Here is a 22869-nt window from a genome sequence, read left to right on the forward strand (position 1 = left end):
TCTGTTAGTGGAGCGCATGGAACTAGTTGCCGAGTTATGGCAGGAAAACTTTAAGGTTGAGATATCTAAACAATTTTAAACTGCGTAATTTAGTATTATTAATGAAGGTTCTGCTCATTCATCTTTCTTGTCATCAGGCCGAATTTGTTCCCAATTGATATATTTAGACTGCTAGGCCGAATTTGTTCTATATTGAGTTGTTAGAAAACAGAACTCTTCTTGCTTCTATTTCTTCAATATTTTTCGTTAAATATGCACTTTTATTTCCTCTTATTTCATGATTATCCAAACAACACTCAAGTGAAAGTAAATCTGCTATGAGAGAACCTCGAATGGATTGTATGGTTAGCTTATGTATTGTATGGAAACATTAAATGAATTACTTCCTTTTTTTATTTATATTTATTGTTAACAATTCTCAATCAAATCTAACATTGGTACTTGCTGGAAAGAAATCAAGCTCTCTCTACCACATAACTTTGATTAATTGTGGGCCTATCCACCGCAACAACAAACTCTTGTTGGCTCTTTATGTAAAATCATAAAATATAAAATCACAACTCATTTTTTATTTTAAATTCTTCGAATACATTTTCAATTCAGGAGAAAATCTAAGACAATGACGTCAAAAAATTAGAATAAAAATAAAAAATAATAATTAGAAAATAGAATGAGAAGGAGAGTATAACTGCATAAGGGATAGTAATGCATGTGATTGAATCGAGTAATTGAGTTAGCTTATGTATTGTATGGTTTTTAATTTCTCAACTAGCCTGATTCCTAGACTGATTTGTGTAAGATATTGTTTATGTTTTGTTCATCTATTTTGTTTATCTTCTCCCATTATTTCTGTTTTTTCCATTACAGAAAAGGTTTACATGGCCCCCAACTTTGAACGACATGGTGCGACGCAACTTTGAAAAACGGAGTGCAGCTAAGATGTCGCAACTAATGCAAGATGCACGTAAAGATTTGGAAAATAAGCCTACTTGGATGGGTGAGAGAATGTGGGAACAATTGAAGGCAATTTGGAATTCCTCTAATTTCCAAAAAAAATCTGAGATAAATAAAAGAAATCGCAATTCTATGGATGGTGCATCTCTTCACACTGGCGGATCAATTCCTCATCGGGTGCTATGGAAAAAAATGGTATTGTTACTTTTCTATTTTATATTTAAATATTAATGAAATTAAGATATACTTTTTTTTACAGAAAGAGACGAAAGGAGAAGACCCAACATTTAGTGACTTTTATTTTCGTACTCATCGTACTAAAGATAAAAACTGGGTCGGTATTCATGCTGAATCTGCTTATGTAAGCTCATCATCTTAAGTATCATTTTAAAGATTATGTACAAGTGTTCCAACAATTAGTAATTAATTATGATTATATGAAAACATTTATGCCTCAAATTTTCTATTTTATTGCAGGAGAAATTTGAAAATAAAAAGATTGAGTTATCGTCTGAAGCTTCAACTTTTGTTCCGGGAGAGGACGAAGCTGATAGTCAACCAACCAAAGTTATGCCATCTGATATTGATATATGGGTGGATGTAGTTGGGAGAAAGAAAGGGAGAATATTTGGTCTCGGATCTATAGCCAAAACATTGAATCCAAATCAGCCATCAATGCGTTCCGATTCAGAGGTTGATGCTTTGAGAAGTCAAGTTCATGCGTTGAATGAATCCTTGCAAAAACAGGAGCAAGAAAAGTTGTTGATGAAACAACAGTTGCAACGACAAGAAAAAGAGATGGCCGAGACCAACAGAAATTTAACCTTTCTTATGCAACATTTAGGATTTGTTGGATCATCTTCTCGTCCAAGCTCATCACCACAACTCAACGATGAAACTGATGAAGATAGCGAGGATGTTGGTAGTGATCATATTGAGTAGTATTTGTTTCTATTTTGTCAAATTGGTTGTATCATGTACTTGATTGTACTTAGTTTTTTTTTTTCTGGATCATGTTTTAATTAATACTTAGTTATGATTTGTGAACATGATATAAATTTTGTTTAGAATTATCACAATATGATTTATGCATATGATATAAATTTTGTTTAGAATTATCACAATAGTTGGATCATGCTTTAATAAATATTTAGTTTTGATTTGAAAACATGATATAAATTTTGTTTTGGATTAATATTAAATATTTTAAAAATGTATTTACAATAATATTTTCATATATTTTTAATTAAAATTTTTATATAAATAAAAAATCAGACAAATTCGTTTAATGTGGAAATTTAAGCATGCGGATTCCTTTTTGAAAATTATTTTTATACGAAATTATCTGCGGATTTTAATGCGAAACATATGGTTGGTGCAATGGATATACCTGCAGATTTTTATACGAAATATATTTGTAGGAACTGTGCTGCAAATATTTCTGCATGAAAAGTGGTAAAAAAATTTCTAAAGTTTTCTTAAACTTTGCTGCGGATTTTATTCAATATTCCTGCGGATTTAGCCGCAGGTAATTTACCTGCGGATAGTGAAATCCTCAGGTAACAATTATCCACGAAGGTTTTACGTGGGGATAATGTTCCGTCGGGAAATCCGCAGGTAACATGCTTTCCTGCGGAATATTTGCTTATATCCGCAGGAAAATCCGCAGGAAAAAAGCAAAATTCTAGTAGTGTTTGTTTACATATATATTTACTGACATCTCACTTTCATGAACAAATGTAACATGTGTTAATATGATGGCGTAATTTGAATAGATATACGTGTAAAAAATGTATAAAAATTAATCTAAAACTTAAATAGCTTTTTTCTTTAAGTTAAAATTCATTAAAATGCTATATATTCAAGCAAAAGACATAGGATCTAAAAGTTAACAATAATACAATCAAATCAAATGATAATGGAGAAGAAACTCATACAACACACCATATTAATTTGATGATAAAAGAATCTTTCAATCTAGTAATTCAAAAAAAAAAATCTTACAATTAAAGAGTGTTGTAAAGGCCTAAAGTCTAAATGAGATGTGTTCATCGTTGATTAATTCCGAACACAAATTATTTGTGATGAGTTTTAAACAACCGTCAAGTTTATAGTTTGATTCTATCAACAAAATGCTCAAAATAATTGACCTTTTGATTAAATGCTCAATTATTATAATTTTTTTAAATTGTCTAAATACAAACTAGCCAAATAACATAAAAGACATTTATAAGAAGCTTTGTTAAATAAATATAAAATTGCAAAATTATTGAGCGTGCTCAAAGGTGTCAAGCTAAAGAACACTAATCAACGACAACTACTTCAATGTTGCACCCACACCTTATAAAAAAGTGAACAATAAAAAAAAAAATATGTTGTAAAGTTTCTTCACCGCAACACCAAAAAATACATAATAAATTATCGGCTAAATTACATATGTGGTCCCTTAACTTAATTTCAGGTAATGTTTTAGTTTTTTATCTCTTTTTTTTCTTGATTTAGTCCTTTATTCCTAACAATATCAAATAAAGTATGAAAATATGAGTTTATTTGAAGATTTGTGTTACGAATTTGATGAAATTTGTATTATATTGAAGAATATAATTAATTTTGAGTTTTGATTGAATTTTTTTTTGAATTTTTGTATAAAAAAGGATAACATTGTTGAAATTTTAAAACATAAAATATCAAATTGTCACTTAAAATTAAAACAAAGGACCAAGTCGGAAAAAAAAAAAGATAAAGGACTAAAACGTTATCTGAAATTAAGTTAAGGGACCACATATGTAATTTAGTCTAAATTATTTTAATTCATTATTCCACTTTTGGGAAACTTGTTTTTCGTAGGAATACAATTGTTGAATAACCTCCACGCACAGAACTCAACTCTCAAAGGTGTTGCCTTATTCCAAATGTTGTTGATCATGTAAGAATTGACGTCCTTCGTTGTCACAAATAAGTTTGACTATGCACTTTTAATTGAGTAAACAATTCTAGTTTCCTACACCAGCTATCTGGAACGACTTCCTGCATAAATACATTACAGTCACACACCAAATGTTCTTCACACAAACAAACGTCTCCTCCAACTCCATCATCCACCACCCACACCCCATCCCTATTGAAATATATATGTTACCACATATTCTTGTTATTAGTTATCCTAAATATTCTACAAAACATTATTTTTTTTATTAAGGAATTTAATTTCTATAACATTATTTTTTTAAGGAATTTAATATCTATACATTAATTGTGTAATTTTTTTATAAATGTATTTAATAACATCTTTTTTTTAAAAAAAAAACTTTGGAGATATTAAAAAAACACAGAGTAATTTAAAAAATAAAATAAAATCTTACGGCATGCATATTTTTGGAGATATTAAACATAGATATTTTTGGAAATGTTTTTGTGGAAGGAATTTTTGGAGAAATTTTGAAAAACTAAAACAATTTTTTTTATACTAATAGCATATACAAAATTAGTAACATATACTATTTTGGTATTGCATCATCTTTATTATCAATATTATTTTGATAGTGTAGAGATGTTATTTTAACTAATATCATCCTTACTATGAATATTATTTAGTAATGTAGAAATCAAACTTGCTTAAAAGGAATGAGTGTTGCTTTCTATATTGTTATTGACAAAATTATTTTCAATGTATATTTATCTGACAATTACATTTCTGACACACTGTCCAACTCTATACGTGAATTTCAAATTATTTTGACTTTAAAATTCATCCTGTTAAATCACTTATCATCAAGGAAGTAATTTGGCATCCTCCCAAAGAGTATTTAGTTAAATATAATTGATGTAGCTGCAACTGGATGTCTTGACCTAGCTGCTTGTGGAGGAATATTTTTGGGTAGTTGTGTCGCTCCTTCGGGTTATTTTGCCGTGATTTGGGAATTATAATTGCATGTCATGCTGAGTTTATGGGAGTTATGATTGCTATTGAAAAAGCCTATAAGAATGGTTGACGATTTATATAGCTCAATTGGTAGTGGTAATAAGATGAGACAATATTTATCCTCCAAGTACCGGGTTCGATTTTCACAAAAGACAAAAACTCGTTATCCTCTATGGAGAGGAAATGGGGTCAGAAGGTCTTTTTTTGTAACACACCAACTTTTACCGTTATCGGAGATTGAATCTAATTCGCAATAAACAAATATGACTTTCAGGAATACAAACCTCATTATTTGGTCTATTAGAAATATATGGTTTAATAGTCTTGAGATAGTTAAAGAATGAATGTTAGTATATCTCATATTTTTAGATAATGTAATCAATGTACAAACAAGATTGCTAATTTAAGATTTTCCTTTATTAACCGTCATTGGTTGTTACTTTTTTGATAGATTTTGTTGATAGTTGTAAATGTTTACTACACTATTTTTTTTTTCACCGTGGTTTATCTCATTGAATTTGGCTAGTAAGGTTTTTAACGAGGCAATAGTTTGTATCCTTAAGAATTGGTTTCTTGGGTTTTTGTATAGTCTCCCAAAACATCTTATATTTTCTTTCTTTTTATATATTTATTTTAATTTTAATAATATTTGAAAATATTGTAAATATTACGCGATTAACTTAAAGTATCAATATAGTTGAGATGTCAAATTAATCATGTGATATTTTTGTACTTTATTTTTGCAAAAAAGAACAAAGATATTTAATTTTTTTTGATATACAAATAGAAATATAACTTTATTTAATAAAGAAATTAATATAACTTTGAGTTGACATAGTATTTGAAAAACTACATGTTACTGCCTTTGATCCATTAAAAAAATTATATAAATATCTTTAAATTATAATTCAACTTTCAAATATTGAAATTATTATGTTATCATGTTATTTGAAATTTAAACTCCAGATTATAATTGTATATACAAATTTTAGACGGTAATTATTACTCCATCTAGTGGCAAAAACCAAAGAACGAAATAGAGATAATATTTTTACTTAAACCATTATAAACTATTGATATATGAATTCACCACTATAATTAATACAATATAAAAAAATAATAAATTAAGAGTCATCCATGGAATACTAACTATATGGTAGATTGGAAGAAAAATAATTACTATTACATTTTCAAATAATAATAAAAATTTCCTATGTTGGAAAAAATAAATGCAATAATTCATTATTAAATTTTATTATAAAAATATTTTTTATATACAATTGTATTTTTTAAATTTGTGTTCTATGTTTTTTTTTAAGTTTTTCACAATACAAATTTTGTGTTTTTTTTTTAAATTTTTTTTTATGTTTTTTAAACATATTTGTCTACCGAAATTTTTTTTAAATTTTTTTCAAAGCATAAATACATACCACAAAACATAAACTTTGAAAGATAATTTTTTAAATATATTAAATGATAAATCACATAAATAAGAGGAAAACAAATAAAGAATAATTTTGTAAATATTTAAAAAAATAACTTAGTAAATATTGTAAAAGATGAGGATCTAAAATAAGAAAAATAAAATACTTAATTGTTACATATAAATAAGATAAACAACTCAAAATATAATCTTATCAAAATTTTATTAATGTTATTAAGTAAAGTATGGTCATGAGTAATGTATTTTTTACTAAAAAGTTGAGTACTAAATTTTATACTTTTTTTGGTCAATCACTATTTTCTTTTTTTTTTTTTTTTTATAATTGTTTTTAATGATATTTATGCTTGTTTTGACTGAATGACATTTATATTATATTTTAAGATTTATTTAGTATTTCCTCTATAATCAAATATAAGGAAAATATATATGTCTAAAAAATTGATATATTTATTTTTAATTTTAGTTTAAATATATTAATTTTTAAATAATATTTTGCTTGTAAATAATTTTTTATAATTTATTTTGGGATATGTTCTTAGAATAAATTAGGACTAAAAAAATTTAAATCTACACTATTGTAGTATTTAAATGAATATTAAATGCATTTTCTAAAATGAAAATGAATAATAAATGCATATCATTAAACGTTTTAAAGAAAATATGGAATATTGTTATATATATAACATCATATCTATATATAAGGATTAAATAAATATTCTAGTCAAACATACAATTAATGATACGAAAAGAACAAGTCAAAATAAAAAATAAAACTATAAGACAAGAATATTATTTTTTTATTATTTATATTACATTTTTTAAATTTTAATTAATTGATACCACCTCAAAAAGAGTTATAATTAAATAAAAAATAAAATATCTTTCATATTTTTCTGTTAATAATTAAAGAATAATTTTGAAATGACAAGATATATTGTTAACATTTTTAATTAAAAAACTAGTTTTATTAATTGTTGTAGATTGTATCAATTTTGCAATTTGCAATATTGTCCAGTGTTCGGGTAGAATACAATCGTGTGAAACAGAAAAAACTAAACGTTATAAATTTCTGGAACTTTCCATAGCTTTCTGAAACCGTAAAAAAAGAAAATCTTTCTAACGCAAGCAGAAAAAAAAGAACAAGAAGAATCAGAAAAGAAAAACTGACGAAGAGGAAGAGAGAAAAGCAACAACCTGACATGGGTGTTGACTATTACAAGGTTTTGCAGGTTGATAGGAACGCTAAAGACGATGACTTGAAGAAAGCTTACAGAAAGCTCGCTATGAAATGGCACCCAGATAAAAACCCTAACAACAAAAAAGAAGCCGAAGCCAAATTCAAACAAATCTCAGAAGCCTATGATGTAAGTTCAATCTTTAAAGGGTATTATAAATTATACATTTTTCACAATTTTTTAGTGGATCTCAATCTCATATCAATTTCTCAGTTAATCTTTCAATTCTTTGTTTCTGGGTTTTGCTTATTTTGTGTTGGATTTTTATTTTTAATGTTAGGGGCTGAGTGATCAAATTGCTAGTGAAAGTTTCAATTTTTGTTTTATATATATCTGGGTTATGCTTATTTTGTGTTGGGATTTATTTAATGTTAGGTACTGAGTGATCCTCAGAAGAAAGCTATTTATGATCAATATGGGGAAGATGGTCTGAAGGGTCAAATGCCCCCACCTGATTCTTCTGCTGGTGGCAGTGGAACTACTTACTATTCGGCCGATGATTTTCCGTTTCGGTTCAATCATCGGAATGCTGATGATATTTTTGCTGAGTTTTTTGGGGTTTCAAGTCCCTTTGGTGGTATGGGAAGAGGGGGTGGTGTTGGATCAAGGTTTCCTAATGGCATGTTTGGATCCTTTGGGGAAGGAGGAGGAGGGGGTGGAGTCCATATGCATCAAGGTCCTCCTCGTAAGCCGCCTCCTATTGAGAACAAATTGCTATGCACTCTTGAGGAGATTTTTAAAGGGACCACAAAGAAGATGAAGATCACCAGAGAAATTTTTGATGCTAATGGGTGAGTTCTTGTTCTTACTTGCATACCTTTTTAGTTGTCTTGATTTTTCAATGCTGTGTTTACTGCTAGATATTTAAGTTCAATTTCAGTGTAGCACTACTGAGATTCACAAGATTATTGATTTGGTCTTGTAGCTTGGTTAATATTGATTTGGCCTTATAGCTTTGTTGATTGCAGATTGGCCTTATAGTTTGGTTGATTACTGATTGGCCTTATACCTAGGTTGATTAATGATTTGCTTCGTAACTGGCTCTTTCTTGTTTGTGTTTCATAATGTGGCGAGTACGTAGCGAATTGTATCACTCATTTATCTATGTTTTTGTTTAATTCATCTATCTTGCAAAGAATGCCATGATAGACTATGTAGTTTTGGTTGATGCAATGTTTGTGGTCCCATTTGTGTGGCATTTGCTTGTTCGTTGAAAGGGGATAACTACCTAGACATAATAGTAATTGTTTAAATGACTACAATATGCTTTGGCTGATGGTTCAGAATTAATTTGAATTAACTTTTTAATCACCCTAGTTAGGTTTGCCTTGAGTATTTCCAAATACAACAATTTCTTGGTAGGGTTTATACTCATAGCAAAAGTATTGCTTAGTTGTAGTAGACAGCAGGTAAAATGTATATGCCCAATTCGAAGCTAGAGTTATATTGTTATAAATTGCCAACTATTGTTATTCTAAGTAATGAATTAATGAAAATTGAACTATTAATCATTAAATGTTATTTATAGCTAGTAAGTACCTGCTTGGCAAATTGCTCTTTCGGAACTTTTGATTTAATAACCTGGTCGTAATGTTACACTCTAAATATTCTAGTATTTTTTGGTATAGGTAATACTAGAATTGTAGTTTGGCAATTCTCTTTCACATCAGATAACAGTGTATTGAGATGATGGATCAGATTGTGTGTTTGTTATTATTAAAAGTTTGTGTCTCTAGTTTTTGAGATTATATCAGTCCTATTTCATTTGTAGTCTAGGAATGAAGAAGTCTTCTGCAGATGAACATTTTGATGAAGTCTGATGTTATGGTGTTTTATCCTTCTCTTGTTTAATGTTGCAATGGCTCGGTTTTTGTTAAATGGAATCAATAACTACGGTGCCCTAATCTAATGTAATAATGGGTATGTGCATAATGTTGGGGCTGACATTTTAATTATGCTGGCTATGCGGGGCTGGCATAATGTTACTCTGCATAATTTTCTCTAATTCAAACATCTAGAATTTGAGATAGAATTATATTTATCTGAAATTTATGTATGATATCTCTCATTATGGAATTAAGACCTCTTGTTGTAGAATGCTCTATTAATTAGTCGATGATTGTGAGAATGTACTTTCGGTTACCTATTTTGTTGTGTCAATCTTATTGTCTTACTTTTGTATCTTATAACCACCGAATATTGATGACTTTTATTTCCTTTCCTTCTGTGTGCAGCAAAACCATGCAGTTGGACGAGATCTTGACGATTAATGTCAAACCTGGTTGGAAAAAGGGGACAAAGATCACCTTCCCTGAGAAAGGAAACGAACATCCGAATTTGACACCTGCAGATGTTGTTTTCATCATCGATGAAAAACCACACAGTGTCTTCACTCGCGAAGGAAACGATCTGATTGCGATTCAGAAGCTTTCTCTTGCAGAAGCCTTAACTGGTTATACGGTGAATCTGACTACACTTGATGGTAGAAACTTGACTATACCAATCAACAATGTGATTCAACCCGAGTATGAGGAGATTGTTCCGAGAGAAGGAATGCCACTCCCAAAGGATCCAACAAAGAAGGGAAACTTGAGGATAAAGTTCAACATCAAATTCCCAACTCGGCTCACCGCGGACCAGAAGGCGGGAATGAAGAAACTCTTGACCGCATAAAGTAAGATGTTAATTGGCACAACTCTTGTGGCTTCTTTACATGAACAAAATGTATATTAGATTACCATAATCTTGGATTTCAGGAAATTTGGTTTTTTTTTTTTTTTTTTTGATATAGAATATTGTTACCTAGTATAGTGATTTAAATTTTGGTTTGATATTTGGTCTATTTTATGATTGGTTAGACAATGCGCTAAAATTGAGTTTTATTTATCAGTGGTTAATGCTCATTATGATTTGGGTCTCACATCGTTCAGATTCTTCTTTGATGTTGGTCAATATGCTTTCATGTATGAGATCTTTCTTTTCCCACCTCCACATACCACTTAAAATATGTACTTTAGTACAAAACACATTATTTTTTCTATAGAAGTATACTTTCATGTTTCAATCGAAAGAACAATTTTTCTCCGCAGAGAAGTATACTTTCAAACATAGGTGTATTTTTTTTTAGAAGGATAGGGGAAAAGAAATTCAATAAACTTTGTTTCAACTTCAATGTGAAATCAACTACATGCGTCGATCCGTTAATGGTTTGGCGATTGAATAATAAATCATCATATAATCTAGACAGTGTTTAAATTTATGTTTTAAAATCGACTTTGGCTTGAAACTTGCAGGAGTGTTAGGTCATGGTTCAATCGAGTTGAACCGTCTAGTTCATATTTTAAAACATTGGTTATGAATCAAACTTTATCATGATAAAAACCCTCAATAATGTTTTCATATTTGTGTCATCTCATCAGTTAGCTAAACAACCAAAATAACAAATTTTTACAATGAGAAACAAGAGATTAAATTCACTAAAAAATACATTTTACTAAAACTAAATATTGTCTCTAAATTATCTTTCTTATTTTTCGGTCAATAATAGGCATCTTTTTTTTTTGTTGTTGTTTTCAACTCTAGATTTCGAATCATCGTCAACTTCTATGGAATTACTATAAAAAAAAAAAAACTTCTATGAAAATTCATTTTGTGTAGTGCCAAACGTGCGTTTTTTGAAACACTACAATATGAAGCTTGTAAGTGGACGTGAAAAATGACCGTGGAAAGTTTAAGTTCCAAAGACCTTGTTTAAACTTTTGGTAAAAGTTTAAACTCGGCCCAACAAATAAAACCCCAAAAACGGCTTACCTAATACACTTATTTACCCTTTAGTATTTATTGGATGTCAATAATCCTATAGTATTAAAAATCATACAACAATTCAATTTACAGTTTTTACAAATTTTAGGAAGCAAAGTCGAGTCAAGAAAAAGAGTGCAACTAACATTTCGGAATTTGTTGATGATGTTGATTGTGAATATGGTTCATGAATAATTAAATTGTCATTCATTGGAGACTAGAGTAACTTTTTAGGTGCCACGAAATTCAAGATTAGTTGTCCCACCATCACATAGCAAGTTTCAAACGGTAGTGTCCATTATATTCTGTATGCGTTGAAGATTTTGTTGCCTATTTTAATATAATCAAATTGTTAATGTATATCGTTTTCTCTATTTTCATTCCAATGTGATTAACATATAGTTTTAAACCCTGTTATACATAAGTAATGAAGTAATATAATATAAAAATAAAAAACTCAGGAAAATTACTCAAACCAATAAAAAAACTCTTCAAAATTAAATTTTATTTGATAATTATAATAATAAAAAAATATTTAAAGTTAATGATCATTGAATTAAAAGTTATAAAGAAAAAAGATTTTTCTTAAGTGATGATTTAAAAATATTAAGATTTTTTATCTTGTCGTGATGTTCATTTGATTAAAAGTTACGAATCAACTCCAGTTAAATACATATGCAGTCAAATAACTTTGACGTTATCAATGTTATAGTTCAAGAGACATGAATATTCTAGACATTTTAATTTTTTTCTTTCTTCATATTTTTTTAGATTTTGCACATTTGTAGTCATTTTATTATATTAACTTAGATTATGTGAGTTTGTGCATATATTTTTACTTTTTTATTTTAACAACTTTAAATTATATTGTTTTTTATCGATATACTTTATATTAATTTGAATAAATATATTTTTTGCTAAAAAGAAATATGTGATGCATAAAGAAAAATATATACTTTTCTACATCTCACAATAAGTAAATCATTTGTAAAATAAAATTGATCCAAAATGAATAATTCATTCAATTTTAAATGCACCTTTTCTTATTGTATAATTTAATTAATATTATTTGCATACTTTTTAATTCAATATTTTACTAGACATTTATAATAATACACTAATACATATCTAAGATAATTTATAAACGTAACATTAACTATTTTTTACTTGTATTTTAATAAATAAATTTTTTGATTCATCACCATAATGATAAGGACTTAGCTCTTCTCTCGCAATTATAAGGGCAAATATTCAAAAAGGCAAACAAAAAGTAGTTTAATTTAACAGTAGTTTTCTGGTTTTGAGACACGACCTTTGAATTGAATGGTATAGTCCAATAATAAGTGTGTTTCAATTAATGCGTTCAAAGGTATGGACGAGTTCATACTAGGGGTGGACAGAATTATCGGACCCGCCCGAACCCGACCGACCCAATACAAAATTTAAATTTGCGGACGGGTTTCGTCGGGTTGATGGGTTAAGCAAAAATAGGGGTTCATATGAGTTTATACGGTCGGGTTCGGATGAGTAATTTGGATCCGTCGCTACCCGAACCCGACCGATTTATATTATTAATTTTTAATTATATATTAATATTATTAATTTTATATTATATATTAATATATAAATTTAAAATACACAAAATGTCACTTGCCAAAAATTAAAAAAAAAGGCCAATCTATTAAAAAAAACCCAGCCAAGGCAAATGTTTTTTAAAAGCAGTCCAGCCCAACAACCCAAGTCCAACAACTCAGCCCAATTAAAAATAAGTTTGGGAACATTTCAGCACATCCATAATCGTTAATCCATTCATCAAAGCAGTCATCCGTCTCACACTCTCTATTTCGTCTCTCAAATACTCAAACTCAACATCTTGGAGTCTCGTCTTGGTCACGGTCAACATCGCCGGCGACACCATCTCCGCCGTCGCCATCTCCATCGTCTCCGTTTAGTCTACAAACATGCAACAACAGTAAGTTTCCTTTGATTTTTTTACCAAACCCTAACTCTCTAATCTCATAAAATTTATTAAATGGTTATCTTAAAAAGTTGTTCTTTCTTTATTCAATATTTATCTTGAAAGGTATTATATGGTTTTGTATTTTGTTTTGGTTTGTTCTTCTCATTGAAGTTACTATTTTGTGTTAGGGTTTGATCTTTTTTTGACTAACATTTGTTTTACGATATGTTTAGGTACTGATAATATATAGAGGTTGTTCATATCTAATTTCTCTGTTGAAACTTTAGAGAAGGTTAGTTTATTAGGGTTTCTTAATATATTTTTATGTTTTTAAGGTTAATCTATGATTTTTTAGTGTTTTATGATATCTTAGGTACTGATTATATTACTATTGTTAATGTTACAATAAAAAATATATAATGCTATATTATTTCTGTTTATATTATGTTTGAAATACTATTTTATTCCATAATAGATAAGCTTATGATTTTTTCTAATGTCTAAAGAACCAGAAGTAAGTTGTTTGAAGATTCCAACTACAATTCATGTTGTAAATATGCTGGATTAACATGCATGCTTGATTGGTAATTTGGCAATTTAATATTTACATGTATGTCAGATTGGTCAATATATATACACATACATATCCAAACGTGTTAATACTATTATATCACTCAAAATTGTTCTGAAATACATAAAATAAGATAAAGAAGAAAATTAAAGTAAACCAAATATTGCACAGTAAAACACAATACAATATGTACATCCTAGGATCATAGAAACGCAGAGCAGACAAATGAGATCGGTAGGACTAGTGAGAATGGTATATATTTGTGGAGTGATTGTTTCTTCATTTTCTTATTTTATTTTGTAATACATTGTAATAAATCTGTTCTACAATTGTCACATTGATAGAAATGCCGATTCTTTAATCTGTTCTACAATTGTCACTAATTCTTTCTAGTTGGAACATTGATGTTATTTTATTTTGCAACTTTCGTTGGTTCTTTTTTAATTTTAACATTGATGTTATTCTGCTATGCAATTGACACTGGTTCTGTCTAATTTGAACACTGATATTATTCTGTTTTATATGTGTGCAGAAGAAAAAATATTCATGCTGCTGAAATTACTAGTAAATTCTCATGATGCAGCAATATTGTCTTCCTTTGGTTAATGTCGAATTTTAATTAAGTTGATCACGATGTAATTTATACTTAAGGATGTAATTTATACTTAAGGATGTAATTTGTATTGGTTGTGTTGTCATGTAACTGTGATTTATGTTGCTGATGAATTTGTGATTTAGTATTAGCCTTATACTTTATGTGGCTAATTGCGAATGCTATGTGTTTGAGAACAATGATACAACAAAACATGATGTATGATTGGCAGGTTGGGCCAGTTTTTATAATGAGTCATAGTTGTATTTAGAAAAATTGAAGATATTATACAAGTGTGATGTATGATTGACAGGTTGGGCCATAGTTGTATTTAGAAAAATTAAAAATATAATACAAGATGTATGATTAGCAGATTGGGCCAATAAATTATAAAAGAGTAGATTTTTTTTCTTAAATAAAAGCAAAAGAAACTGAATAATTTAGAATGAAAAAAAAGTCCAATAAAATCCAACCCATTTTTATCCGCCCATACATAACCGACACCCGATCTACCCGAACCCGACTTACCCGATTTAAAATATAGACAAAATTGGGCCAAAACATCAAACCCATGGATTGGGCCGGTTTTACATTTTAGGCCCGAACCCACCCATACCCGCCTGATGTCCACCCCTAGTTCATACTGATGAGAGGGTCCCCCTCAATCCCACTCTGCTGAATTTGGAACCCATTTTCAACAACTCCTTTTGTTTGTCTTCAAAGTTGACCAATAGTCTCCTTATGCTTGTCTTGAGCTCCATTTTTCTTTATCATTTTCGGTGATTACTATGTTGCCGTTGGACAAATTGGTTGCATCTTCTAGCCACAATTTTCAACTTTCAGAAAATACGCTATAAACTCAATTTTTTTTAAGTGATTAACAAAATTTGATTAAAAACTACGTGTTTGGTTTTTGAGTTTGAGACAAATTTTGATTAAAAATGAATCCGCTATGTGTTTGGTTTTTAGTTTGAGGCACTAAACTTGAGGATATTATTAAATTTATTGTGATTTTAGAGAAGCTACAAAATTAAACTTTTACATAAATGTGAAAAAGTCATTGTGATTTTCTTAAGCATGCTTATGTCAAGATAATCCACATTTTAACTCTAGTTGACAATTATTGATGTGACTTGAATTCTAAATTACAAAGACAAATACATCTATGCTAATTGGATCTTAAAGATTAAATCAATGAAAGCAGTTCAAAGATCATTTACAAATATATTCTTATAGTTTGTATTTATCAAATAGATCCTTGTATGGAGGTTATATTTAAATTTAAGTTTTTCTGAAATATGAATTAATTTTGTTTTTTGTCTATAAATAAATGGTAAATAAATTTGCACACAAAAACAAATAGAGATAAGAGTAGGTTGAGTCGGAGGAGTCTGATAAGTCAAACAAAATTTAATGTTTAAAATTGATGTGTGATTTATTATATATTTTTTTTAAATATAAAGTCAACATTTATGAAAATCTTTACGAATTATTAGTTTATATAAAAATTTATTACTTAAACATATTTTTTAAATAGACTATTAAATTAATATTTTTTATATATTTAACATTACATTTTAAAAAAATTAATTTTATATGATTATCACATTTCAATTCTATTGTATTGTTATGATGAAAAACTCATATCTGCTAGATGATAAATTCAAAGCCGTATACAACGTAAGAATGTTAGTATTTGTTATTTCAACTAAATGTTACGAATTTTCAGCTCTACTCTTTTAATGTTTACTCTATTCTTTCTATCACATATTTCATTTGACTGATGTCTTATTTTCTCTATTATAGTGTATTTGTGAGAGTCATTACAAAAACCCAAGTAAGTTTTGCAAAATGAAGTTAACTTAGATGATTGTGTGAAATCCAACCACGTTACCAAAAGCACAAGTAGTATATTTGTCTTCTTCTAATAACTAATTGTTTGTCATTTACAGTTACACTGTCTATAGCAGTATTTTAAACAAATCCAAAAGTAGTTGAGAATATAGAAAAGCATGATAGCAGACATTTCCCTCTCAACTCATCTCCTATCTAAAATTTGTGAATTTTGTCATTCAAATTTCAATTCAATTCAATTCAAAATGATCTCCAAACTTTCACTCTCACACTACTCATCAACATAGCAAAAATGGTTAAGCTATTCTTTCTCACACTACTGTTTCTCTCACTAATTTCTTCCACTCTCTCTCTAAACCAAGAAGGCCTCTTCCTCCTCCAAGCAAAACTCCATCTCTCCGACCCCTCCCATTCTCTCTCCAACTGGAACCACCGTGACCCCACCCCTTGCAACTGGACTGGAATACTCTGTAACAACCTCACCGGCACTGTCACCTCCATCAACCTCCCTAACTCCGATCTCTCCGGCCCTTTTCCCACCTCCCTCTGCCGCCTCCCTTCTCTCTCCTCTCTCTCCCTCCCCAACAACAACCTCAACTCCACCCTCCCTACAACCATCTCCGCCTGCACCACCCTCCGCCACCTTAACCTCTCCCTCAACCTCTTCTCCGGCAACCTCCCAAACACCCTCTCTCACCTCCCTTTTCTCCGTCAACTCGACCTCTCCTTCAACAACTTCTCCGGCAACATCCCCACAAATTTCAACCTTTTCCGGCGACTCGAATTTCTCTCACTCGTTAACAACCTCTTCACCGGAACAATACCTTCCTCTCTAAGCAACATCACCACTCTAAAAGAACTTCACCTTGCTTACAACAACTACCTTTCAAAAAGTCCAATCCCAAACGAATTCGGAAACTTCACAAACCTTGAAATTCTATGGCTTGCAGGTTGCAACCTTGTGGGTCCCATTCCTCTTTCTCTTCGAAAACTCGTTCATCTTCGGAACCTCGACTTATCTCAGAACATGCTCAATGGAACCATACCGGAACTTGTGATAGCCGGTTTAACAAGCATTGTTCAAATCGAGCTTTACCAAAACTCTTTCACCGGCGAGTTGCCACGTGTCGGTTTAACCAACTTGACTCAATTGGAACGATTCGATGCTTCGGATAACGAGTTGACTGGGACAATTCCCGACGAGTTGGGCCGTTTGAAGAAACTCGGGTCTCTCAATTTATACCTTAATCGATTAGAGGGTTCTCTGCCGGAGGCAATAGCGTCGTTGGAGAATTTGTACGAGCTTCTTTTGTTCAACAACACGCTTTCAGGGAAGTTACCGAGTGATTTAGGAAGTAACTCGAAGCTGCAGATACTTGATGTTTCGTTTAATCGTTTTTCCGGTGAGATTCCGGCGAGTCTTTGCAGTCAGGGAAGTTTGCAGGAGCTGTTGATGATTCACAATTCGTTTTCCGGTGAAATTCCTGAGAGTCTTGGGAACTGTTTGAGTTTAACGAGGGTTAGGCTTGGGAACAATAACCTTTCTGGTTTTGTTCCTTATGGTCTTTGGGGTTTGCCCCACGTGTATTTACTTGAGCTTGTTGAAAATTCTCTCTCTGGGTCAATTTCAAATTCAATTTCAGGTGGGTAAAATCTTTCAATTTTGTTAATTTCGGGGAATATGTTTTCTGGGTCGATTCCTGAAGCAATTGGGTCGTTGTATAATCTTGGTGAGTTTGTTGCTAGCCATAATGGTTTTTCTGGTTTGATTCCGAATAGTTTGGTTAATCTAAGCCAATTGGGTAGGCTTGTTCTTAGAGATAATCAACTTTCTGGAGAGATTCCTCAAGGGGTTGGTAATTGGAAGAAGCTCAATGAGCTTGATTTGGCAAATAATAGGCTTTTTGGTAATATTCCAAGTGAATTAGGAACCTTGCCAGGGCTTAATTTTCTTGATCTTTCTGGTAATTGTCTTTCTGGTGAAATTCCAATGGGGCTGCAAAATTTGAAGCTTGATTTTTTCAATTTGTCAAATAATCAGTTTTATGGGGAAATTCCTCCTCTTTATGCTAATGAGAATTATAAGGATAGTTTTGTAGGAAATAGTGGCCTATGTGGTGATATCTCTGGATTGTGTCCAAGATTAGGTGAGAAGGGTAAGAATAGGAAATATGTTTGGGTTTTTAGATTCATATTTGTTCTTACTGGTGTTGTGTTAATTGTTGGTGTGGTCTGGTTTTACTTCAAATTTAGGAATTTGAAGATGATGAATAAAGGTTTTCATTTGTCAAAGTGGAGGTCATTTCATAAACTATGCTTTAGTGAGTTTGAGATTGTTAAATTGATGAGTGAAGATAATGTGATAGGAAGTGGATCTTCTGGGAAGGTCTACAAAGTGGTGCTGAGTAATGGAGAGGTAGTGGCAGTGAAGAAATTGTGGAGAACAACTAAGATAGAAAATGGAAATATTGATACTGAAAAAGATGGATTTGAAGTTGAAGTTGAAACATTGGGAAAGATTAGACACAAGAATATTGTAAGGTTATGGTGTTGTTGTAATAGTGGAGATAGTAAGCTTCTAGTTTATGAGTATATGCCAAATGGAAGCTTGGATGATTTGTTGCATAGCAGCAAGAAAAACTTGTTGGATTGGCCAACTAGACTTAAAATTGCTATTGATGCTGCTGAGGGACTTTCTTATTTGCATCATGATTGTGTCACTCCTGTTGTTCATAGAGATGTTAAATCTAGCAATATTTTGCTAGATGGAGAATTTGGAGCAAAAATCGCTGATTTTGGTGTTGCTAAATTTGTTAGAGGTGTCAGCAATGGGACAGAACCCATGTCTATGATTGCAGGATCTTGTGGTTACATTGCACCAGGTAGTACTACATTAATTAAAAAAAAATGTGTTGACAAAGCTACATTAATTAAAGTTGATTTCCCCATCTTTAGAATTTTGCTATAATAAATAGTTGATCCATCCAAAATATTATAGTTAAAGTAACCTTAACATGCATCAAATTTGGATTTCTGCAATTTATGCATTCACTCAGGCAGCACGTCGGTGACTGTTGGCTCGAGATAGAATGGTCTAGATTTGAAGCTAAGTATTTCTATTTTTAAAAAAATCTAAAACTAAATATGCAATGAAAACTGGACGGTTGTTTTCAATCCGACAGTCACTGATGTGCTGACTGCGTGAATGCATAAAATTACTTTGCAATCCAATCCTAATCCATTAATTTAATGCAAATCAATCAAGTTAAAAACTAAGTGTGCATTTATTTATGTGCATTATTATTATATAAATTTTTCTGTTTCAATGTGATGCAGAATATGCTTACACACTTAGGGTGAATGAAAAGAGTGATATTTATAGCTTTGGTGTAGTGATTTTGGAGTTGGTAACTGGAAAACACCCTATTGATCAGGAATATGGTGAAAAAGGTTTGGTGAAATGGGTTTCTTCCAAATTGAATGAAGAAGGAAAGGATCAAGTTATTGATCCAACTCTTGATTCTAAATACAAGGAAGAAATCAGCAAAGTACTAAATGTGGGGATTATTTGCACAAACTCTCTTCCTATAAACCGTCCTTCAATGCGTAGAGTGGTGAAAATGCTGCAAGAAGTAACAGCAGTTGCAAAATCTAGAAGTGGAAGATTCTCTCCTTACTATCAAGAAGAGGTTTCTGACAATGATCATCAAGAAGCATAGTTTAAACTAAATCAATTATTAAACTATATAGTATTTACTAAGCATTCTTAAAGTATAATATCATGAAATATTGAGATCGTCATTATACTCTAGATAACTTCAGCCCATATATACTTGTCTGCTTAACTTCTTTTAATGATAATGTGTCTGCTAATTTTTTTGTTGCTCTCATCAATGCAATGTATAGGCATTTTTGGAATGGCTATAATCCAAATAGGCTAATTTAGAATTGACTCAGAAACTGACATTAGTATGTTGGGACGAAAATTAAATATTGGCTTGTGGTTGGAATATTTGTGTTTTAAGATTTGAGATTAGTATGACAAAAAATTCAAACTTTAAGTTTGATTTGTTATTTGACATAAATTTGTTTTCAAACTTGAGTCTTACCTCTACAAAAGCATTTATGACCTGTCAGTCAATTTAAACTCTATTTTATATTAGTGTTTAAAAAATAAGTAATTAGATATATTTTTAAATATATTAATGAATTAATTGATCAATAAAATTAAGTTTTATTTTGTAGATTAATCATGATATTTTAAAGAATTTAACTTAACGTTACATTATATTTCAACTATATTTTATAATAATGTATTTAAATATTTGGATTGGTCAATGAATAAATAAATAATGCATTTAAATATTTTAACGTGGCTTTATATTTCAACTCTATGTGTTACATATTATGGAAATAAATAACTAAATAAAGGTGTGAAATAAAAAGATAAATTTTTCTCTCACTTCTTTTATTTTTAAAAGTCTCCAATTAATGTATTTGGATTGGTCAATTCAAATATATATTTTAATTAAAAAAAACCATTTAAATTAACAAATTCAAAAAACATTAGAAGTAGGAGAAGAAACCACCAAACAAAAATGCTTTGTGACAATGGGAGTTACTTTTATGGAGGACTTAATATTATTAAGCTAACTCATTGTTCCAAAAATATTTTGTGCTTAAAAATTGAGTTGGATATAAATATGATGATATAATGTGAAAAGAATGGAAATCTTCCCTTCATACCCCCAAATCTTTTTAAAAAATCTTAAATTTTGTCGAAACGACCTAATTCAAACATTTTTTTTTTGTGTATTTAAAAATACGAAAAAAAACACCGAAAAAATCAGAGAAGAAAATTATAGCAGGCTTTATTATCATTATTTTTCTATCAAGTAGCGGGCTTACTTATACAAGAGGCTATGTTGGGTTTAAGTGGAGGGTTTGAGTTTCAGTGATGGACCATTCAAATTGAGTTTGGTAGACTTCTAAGTCCTAACAGACTACACCAATATTGAAGCATCAATTTGGAATACCTCTACCTAGTGATCATATACCTCCACAAAATCATGTAAAATTTCAAAAAATGTTCATTAAATATTTTAATAAAAATAGGTTTTGAATTTTAAAAAAGCCAGTATTTTAAATTTTATTGAAAATTTCGAAACTTATTTGAATTCCAAATATTTTTTAAATGAAAAATCCAAATTTTTGAAAACTTTTAAAGAAGAAAAAAGTTTGGTCATGACTCAATTATATTAAGTTTGATGATATCAATGACAAAGTTAATTGTACTATACAATTTTTTTTAATAATCGTAAAATTAATCACATTATGATCGATGTGACATAAATAGTAGATGTTTAGGTCATTTAGTTATTTGATCAAAGTTTTGATTTTTATAAATGTATAAAAAAAGTTATATATTAAAAAAAGTCAACTTCTTAAATATATCTAACTTAGTCTTTATAATTTCACGTGTAAAGAATAACTTTGATTTTAAAAACAATATATAAAATTAGTTATTTTTGCTTTTTTTTCTGTGCATTAGCAGACATAGTAATTAATATATTTTGCCTTACAAAAAAATTTATTTTTACTTAAAATCAAAATTAAATATTTTTAAGCATGCATGGAATTTTCTTTTCTTTTTTAACACCAAATATACTCTTAAGATCTGTTAGATAATCTAAATAGAGATATAATATATATTATATATAAATGACAAAATTACTCTAGTAAATAAATTATATTTCTTTTAAAATTTCAATTGATTTTCATATTATTATAATTTTAAATATAAATTTATAAATTATTTAAAAAGACAAAACTACCGTTGTAATAAAGTCAAAAATATTTTTAAATTAATTATTAATATTTTTATTTTTAAATTTAATATCAAATTTTGTTAACTTTTTATATTTATATTTATATTTATACTTTATTATATTTAAATTTTTATATTTTAGATTATATTTTATAAATTATTTTTATATTTATATTTTATTATATTTTAATTTTATGTTTTAAATTATATTATATAATGGTAATTGAGTAATTTGTTCTTCTTATTCTATGTCACTAGTTTATAACTCATCTTATATTCATGATAGAAATTTCATCTAAATTATATAATAAAATTTTAGATTAATTATAATATTTTATTGATTTATCAAACACTAAATTTAAATATAATACAATAACTTATTATTACTATTATTATTATTATTATTATTATTATTATTATTATTATTATTATTATTATTATATTATTATTATTATTATTATTATTATTATTATTATATTTTTAGTCATGTTGATCAAATATAACAATACCATTATGTATTGTGGAGAAAATGTGCATGGGTCCCGTTTGCTATAGTCAAGGTGCATGTTTTGTTGAACATATTAATTTGAAAATTGAATTTTATAACTCACAATTGAATTTATATACCTCATTTAAAATTTTTACCTTTAATTTAATAAAATACTCTTAAATATATAATAAAAAAAATAAAAAAATAATCTAGATATTA

The 22869-nt window shown here is 29.2% G+C and overlaps 1 protein-coding gene, 1 long non-coding RNA gene and 1 pseudogene across 2 annotated transcripts; all 3 read left to right on the forward strand.

Moving 5' to 3' along the window:
* The first annotated feature begins 7377 nt into the window (after window positions 1-7377).
* On the forward strand, window positions 7378-10475 carry LOC101512982 (uncharacterized). The gene is made up of 3 exons (XM_004487138.4): window positions 7378-7684; window positions 7931-8346; window positions 9790-10475. Exons 1-3 carry the CDS (start codon window positions 7520-7522, stop codon window positions 10226-10228), a joined length of 1020 nt encoding a protein of 339 aa, XP_004487195.1. The 5' UTR covers window positions 7378-7519; the 3' UTR covers window positions 10229-10475.
* A 2668-nt stretch (window positions 10476-13143) lies between these two features.
* On the forward strand, window positions 13144-14733 carry LOC101512764 (uncharacterized). The gene is made up of 3 exons (XR_189317.4): window positions 13144-13328; window positions 13550-13608; window positions 14420-14733. It is a non-coding gene; the product is annotated as an uncharacterized lncRNA (long non-coding RNA).
* A 1605-nt stretch (window positions 14734-16338) lies between these two features.
* On the forward strand, window positions 16339-20285 carry LOC101512442 (uncharacterized; annotated as a pseudogene).
* The last annotated feature ends 2584 nt before the right edge of the window (window positions 20286-22869 follow it).

The sequence above is a fragment of the Cicer arietinum genome, chromosome 1 (assembly GCF_000331145.2).
Source record: "Cicer arietinum cultivar CDC Frontier isolate Library 1 chromosome 1, Cicar.CDCFrontier_v2.0, whole genome shotgun sequence".
Classification (NCBI taxonomy): domain Eukaryota; kingdom Viridiplantae; phylum Streptophyta; class Magnoliopsida; order Fabales; family Fabaceae; genus Cicer; species Cicer arietinum.

Bases quoted from the DNA above. Each gene is read 5' to 3' on its own strand.
- LOC101512982 (XM_004487138.4), top strand. From the start codon at position 7,520: ATGGGTGTTGACTATTACAAGGTTTTGCAGGTTGATAGGAACGCTAAA. The intron at 7,685-7,930 runs GTAAGTTCAATC...ATTTAATGTTAG, and splicing joins AAATCTCAGAAGCCTATGAT to GTACTGAGTGATCCTCAGAA. The intron at 8,347-9,789 runs GTGAGTTCTTGT...TTCTGTGTGCAG, and splicing joins GAAATTTTTGATGCTAATGG to CAAAACCATGCAGTTGGACG.